The sequence below is a fragment of the Cryptomeria japonica genome, chromosome 7 (genome assembly GCF_030272615.1).
Source record: "Cryptomeria japonica chromosome 7, Sugi_1.0, whole genome shotgun sequence".
Classification (NCBI taxonomy): Eukaryota; Viridiplantae; Streptophyta; class Pinopsida; order Cupressales; family Cupressaceae; genus Cryptomeria; species Cryptomeria japonica.
This window is the reverse complement of record NC_081411.1, coordinates 643,987,313-643,993,920: the sequence shown is the minus strand read 5'-3', so window position 1 is coordinate 643,993,920 and position 6,608 is coordinate 643,987,313. Positions and strand designations below refer to the sequence as shown.

General features: G+C 32.1%; 1 protein-coding gene across 1 annotated transcript; it reads left to right on the top strand.

The window, feature by feature from the left end:
* Window positions 1–306: 306 nt before the first annotated feature.
* LOC131057416 (probable fatty acyl-CoA reductase 5) lies at window positions 307–3,721 on the top strand. The gene is made up of 10 exons (XM_057991594.2): window positions 307–452; window positions 564–667; window positions 961–1,160; window positions 1,260–1,360; window positions 1,468–1,678; window positions 1,781–1,942; window positions 2,711–2,792; window positions 2,876–3,145; window positions 3,238–3,365; window positions 3,464–3,721. The coding sequence occupies exons 1-10, from the start codon at window positions 377–379 to the stop codon at window positions 3,609–3,611; spliced, it is 1,482 nt and encodes a 493-aa protein (XP_057847577.1). The 5' UTR covers window positions 307–376; the 3' UTR covers window positions 3,612–3,721.
* The last annotated feature ends 2,887 nt before the right edge of the window (window positions 3,722–6,608 follow it).

Sequence of the window (6,608 nt, the reverse complement as noted above, 5' to 3'; positions counted from 1 at the left end):
ATGTCAATGTTGATTGTATACTACCTAGTTATGTCAAATTTTGTTTTTTCAGCCAATTGGGAATTCAAATAAGGTGGCTTATTCACCTGTTTTAAGCAGGTACTATATATTGATTGCTTCAAAAAATTCCTGTAATTTGGCCAAGTGATATGGTAGGTACTTCAAGTTCGTATCGATTTACCTAGATAAGTATTGTTATTAATGGCAGAAGTAAATTTGGTAGTTGAACCTAATTTTCTTATAGCAACAGTCGAGGAGCTTATTTATTGTATGTTAATATTAATTGTAGCAGTGTAATGTATTGAACCTGCTACAATATCGCTTGTTTTCAATATTTCAGAGAGTTCAGGAGCTTGTTTGTGTCTCTCTAGTAGACATGGGTGTGGACATGGTGGAGTTCCTCAAGGATAAAGATATCTTAGTGGTTGGAGGCACAGGTTTCTTGGGCAAAGGTATTCACTTAATTTGTGCTTCGATTTTTGGGTGTTGGAATGTTTGGAATATTTGTCTGTTTAGCTTGATGTAGTTGCTCACTAATTTGGGTATGTCTTCTCAATTTACAGTGTTCATAGAGAAAATCCTTAGAGTGCAAGGTGATGTGGGGCACATTTTCACTCTGGTAAGGGCAATTGATTTACAGTCTGCCCAAGCCAAGCTAGAAAAAGAGGTAAAAGGGAAAGAAACTGTAGATCAATGTGATTCATGTGCACAAGAAGCTCATGCCCATAAGTAGTGAAAATGGCCAAAGGAAATTTTTAAAATGCCCAGACAGACAAACTTGTAAAAACCATGATTTTTAGTAATAACCCAGACATATAATATCATCGGGCTGTGGTTAACATTATTGTGTTTGAAAAGGAAGAAGTAATCTATTGAAGACTTGAATTGCTGGAACAGATTGTGTATAAGACTTAACAACTTGATTGTGCTGTAATGATTTCTATCATTGGTTCTATACAGGTGTTTTGCTCGGACCTTTTTGAGTCCCTTAGAGAACGTTACAGGGATGGATATAGCAGATTCATGGAGCAAAAAGTGATCCCTGTTGTTGGAGATGTTATAAGTGATGATCTGGGGATGCAGGAAAAAACTAGAGAAGAGCTCTCCAAAAGAGTTGATATAATAGTTAATACTGCAGCCACTACAAGCTTTTATGAAAGGTCTGACTGCATCCATGGCGTGCAAAATTGTAGCATTTCTTCTGCAGAAATCTCTTGGTTAGAAGATTGAATTGTGTTCTTGTTTATTCTGATAATCAGGTATGATGTTGCCTTGAATGTGAATACTATGGGAGCTGCTAATGTTGTGAGATTTGGAAAAAGCTGCCCTAAATTACAGATTCTCTGTCATGTCTCAACTGGTACGTTTGAGGACCTTAAGCAACCTCTGTTTAGGTTAGTTTCAGGTGGGAAATTGCTATTTATAGCAAATTACTAATATTTTATTTTCATTTCTCGATTTGAATAGCCTATGTTAACGTTGGAAGATCAGGGATAATCAGAGAGGAAGCACTTACAAGTGCAGAGGCGCCGTCCAAGACAGGTGGAACCATGCCTTCGCCATGGGACGTTGAATGTGAACGTGAATTAATAAGAAAAACTCTCGAAGAAATTAGAACCCTAAATTCCACACAAGACAAGATAGAGAAACGTCAAATGAAAGAGCTTGCAGAGCAAAGGTAGGTATTCTCTTATTTATAGAGTCTTTTTTTCCAATTGCATTTGAGTACAAGTCTTTTGAATGTAAACCATCTAATGAAGTGGGGACCATAAATTCTCAGAGCAAGAGAATTTGGCTGGCCAAATGCTTACGTTTTCACAAAAGCAATGGCAGAGGTGATGGTGGATCATCTCAGAGGTGATATCCCAGTAGTGATTGTGCGCCCCAGCATAATTGAAAGCACTTTGTCAGAGCCCTTTCCAGGGTGGATTGAAGGACAAAGGTACACCATTATTACTTTGATGAAATCTTTTCCATTTTGAGTTCCAGATGAGCTTAAGAATTAAATGCTTCGCAAGACAATTTTTAAATGGCACGTTTAAAATTCCCAGATGGACCTATTTCTCTATATTGACATTTAATATTTCTGCATGCAGACATTTTTTTTTTTATAAAATGTAATTGATATTTTTTGATTTTGATTGTGTTATAATTTTTATATCAATGTTTGTTCCATCATGGAGATGAGTTGGTAACCCATCTTAATGATGGAACATGTAGTATGGTCCGAAATATTTTTTTTCTTTACTCTAAACTTATGATGGATCATGTATTATGATCAGAATTGCTTCTATTCCTTGGCTCTAATTCAATCTTGATGATGGATCATTAACCCATCCGAAACATTTGTTTTTCCTTACTCTTAACTTATGATGGATCATGTAGTATGATCAGAATTGCTTCTATTCTTTGGCTCTAATCCATCTTGATGATGGATCATGTAGTATGATGTGGCAAGCGTCTATTCCGTGACTCTAACTCATCTTGATGATGGATCATGTAGTATAGTCTGAAACATTTCTATTTCGACTCTAACTCATCTTGATGATGGACCATATAGTATGCCCTCAAATATTAATATAAAAATTATAAGACAATCAAAATCATAAAATGTGATCAGATTAATACCATAAACTGAAAATTTCCTGTCTTAACATTTTCTTCTCGTGTTGAAGTCTCTAACCATAAACCTTGAATTCCTGATTGAAAGGATGGTTGATCCACTGTTTATTGCATACGGGAAGGGGCAACTATCAAGGTTCCCAGCAGCTCCCAACTTGATAGTAGATATGGTGAGTGAATCCCTTAAAGTTTGATATACTCGCATTAACAAGTTGTAAGAAAACAGATCAGAAATTCTTTGAAATATTTGCAGATTCCAGTAGATATGGTGGCAAATGGAATGATATCCTGCCTTAGAAGACATGCTTCAAACCCAGGTCTCTATATATATCATCTCACCACTTCAGTACAAAATCCCTTGCTCTACTTCACTGGTATCAAGGCTGCCTACGAATACTTCAAATTGAATCCATGCAAAGATAAGAAGGGTCAAAAAATAATAAACATAAAAAAGGCCAAGGCCTTGCACAATATGGAGATCTTCAGACGGTACATGACCCTTCATTACAAGATCCCACTACAGGTAATCAATGAACGATTTCCATGGACTAGAAATTAATGTGCTCAGATTTATTAATGTGTTAACAGGAATTCCTTGACTCTGTGCTTTGGCAGATACTGCATGTTGTTGACTTGCTGCTGTGTGGCTTTAAGAGGAAGCAGTACAACCGCCTGCTTAGGACTTATAACTTTGTAATGAAGCTTGCACAACTGTACGAGCCCTTCATCTTTTTCGAAGGAAGGTATATATCTATGTATGAGTTAATTCTGCTAAAATATCAATACATTTATTATCTCACGTGAACTTCTGAAACGTTCAACTAAGCATTCGGATGAACAGATTTGACAATGCAAACACCAGGCGTTTATGGGAAGAACTATCCAAAGAAGATGCAGAAAAGTTTAAGTTTGATGTGAAATGCATAGAGTGGACCGATTATCTCTATCATGTTCATATTCCAGGACTCATGAAACACGTCAGCTCCTAGATTATTATGTTAGGAATTATATCTTATGCATTGCTTTCATAAAGCATTACATTTAATATTTAACAATTTTATTTATATTATGAAGCAATAAATAGCCGTTTCATTTTTAATCATATCTTTATTTGTATTTATTATTGGGAAATAATTTAAAGAGTTGGATTATTATAGAATTATATATTTTAAAAAATTAATTTTTTATTTAAAAAGAAAATTTTAATGAATCAAAAAAGTTATATATATTTATTTCATTTAGTGTCTATTGCATATGATGAAAACAATTTAGTAGGTATGTAAATAATTTGATCACATTTCAAATTTTAGTAAACAAGCTTACTAAACTATTTTTATCATATGTACTTTTTATACTTTTCATACAAAAACATCCTCAACATAAGATAAAAGAAGGTTCAATGCATCCAACTAGTACTTAATCATTAATTATGTAACAGTCAAATTTCCATGTTGGTTGTTATTTAGTGTTGGGCTCATTTACTACAAGTCAAGGCACAAGCCTATTTAGTGTTGGGCTCATTTAATACAAGTTAAGGTACAAGCCTAAGTGGTTAAATGATAAATATTTTATTTCAATCATATATTTCTTTAAGTCTTATAAATAAAAATTAGTTGTAGATTATCCCTATTGGCATAAATTAGCTTTGATATTCATGTATTTCTTTATTAAGCCTTATACTTAAAAAATAGTTGTAGATTATCCCTATTGGCATAAATTTACCTCATATTTTATCAAAATCTAAAGTGAATTGAAATTAAAATATACTATAAGAGAAGTGTAGGTCTATTAAAGCTAGTCATAAGGGACGATTCTTAAAATTCTTGTATTTCTCTTTAATTGTCCTATTCAATGGCCTTAAGAACACCCTCGTAAGTTTAACAAAGATTAAAGCATTTGTTTAATATTTTATCATCATAAGTAATATTTTATTTTATTTGTGTAACATTATATACAATGTGATATTGTGCTTATTTTTTATGTTTAATTGGTCTCTCTTAGTTAACTAATTTGACACATGTATACTTTAAAATGAGGTCCAAAAGTGTCACCACTACCTCTCTTTGATTGATAGTAGTTAGGTGTCATCTTTATTTAGTGAATAGAACTTACATCTTAGATTAAATCAACTAATCTCTTAATTGGGAGTAATTGGCAATTAACTCATGCCTCTTGGATTTGTCATTTCCTTGATATATGTGTTTGTGTGTTGATGGTAAACTCTATAACTCTTGGAAATCACACAAAAATAAAACACTTATCAAAAAGAGAGATCAAATTAAAAGGAAGCTAAGATTTAGAAAACGCTTCCTAACACTAGTCTAGTGGGAGAGATAATGCAAATTTTCTTATAAATCTTAAATTATTAAAGAATAAGAAACATGTATAGAAGGAGATGTACAACATGCAAATAAATAAACATAATTAGCACAAGATATATCATTAGGAAAGCTTTTTCAAGAGAAAAATCCCACACTCCAAAAACACAATACTTTGTATTACCAAAACAATAGCTACAATGCAATAGTGGTACATTGCTTCTTCAGTATGGAGTCTCCAATCCAGCAACAATCTAAATCTACTCAGAAGCATAACACTTCCCTTGCAAAACTTAACATGACTAATACTCTCTACGACTACCTTATGTAGAGAAATTTAACAACTAAGGAAGCTACTAGATGAAGCGAGAAGATGGGGTCATGCAAAACACTTGGCACAAAATTCTAGCCACCTAAATGCATTCAAATGACATGTACATCTCCAAATGATTACCCATTCAAACCTCCTATGTTGGGCACCCAGAATTTACTATCTTGAGGTATACCAGATGCTCCTACACCTCTTACAATTGTCATAGCAATAACATTATTGACAACACTTACGGTTGAAGAGAATTAATCACAATAGTCTAACAATAAGGTGTGTGTAGGATCATGAGGGGCCAAACTAGGCCCTTAAGTGGCAATGAAAATTTAGAATAGGTTATCAACATAATTTCAAAAGTATGTAAGAACAAAATTTGTAGCAAATTGAATGCAATTTATAAGCTACTAGTTGCTTCTTAAAAAAAAAAGTAAATCTATTTTGTGAAAGTTTAAAATTTTAATGCAATAGTACTGAATTTTCAAGAAAAAGATAATAAGCATGTGTATGTTTGACCAACCTAAGTACAAGAAAAACATAATATTTTTTTATGAAACTTTAAATAAGTAGAGGACACATGCTTGGATGTGTTGCATATTTTTTTGTAATTTTTTTCCATGTAAATAATTAGCTATAATATTTTTACTAATTTTTTTAAAAAATATAAAAACTTGTATGTCTTACCACCATAAGTTGGTCAAAACTTTATGAACTTTAATTTATTTTGATTATATAGTATGTGAATCATATAGAATGTGGTGCATCTTGTAGATTAAAAAATTGTGAAACCATCTGAAAGTTATAGATGTAGTTACAAATAGTTTTCAATCAAGACTTAAGTCATAATGCATGTAGAAAAAATATAATAATTATTTATTAAATTTAAAATTAGGTAAAATATGTATTGGTGAAAAGATAACAACTTTCCTAATAAACCCTTTTTGTTTCATTAAATTAATATAAAAAAAGTCATCGACCACAAGGGAAAAGTTTGGAAAACCAAGGAAAATTTGTAAACATGTTTTTGTTGTTGACTTTCTAGGTTTGATACCCCAAAGTCAATTCCCAAAGAATCCCAAGGTAAAAAATAGATATCCATTTCAAACAAATATCCATTTTGAAAAGCCTAAAAATATATATGTTTTAATAAAATGGGCATAATATTTTTATTTCTTATCAAAATTTTGATTTTGTATAAGCGTTGGAAAGTTGATTTGGGGATCTAAATAATGGAATAGGTAGTGTTTCTATATTATGCATAAAAAACATAATTATAATTAATTTAAATTCATCCTTCATATTTGAAATGTCAAACACTCACAACTTTTGCATATGAATTCCCT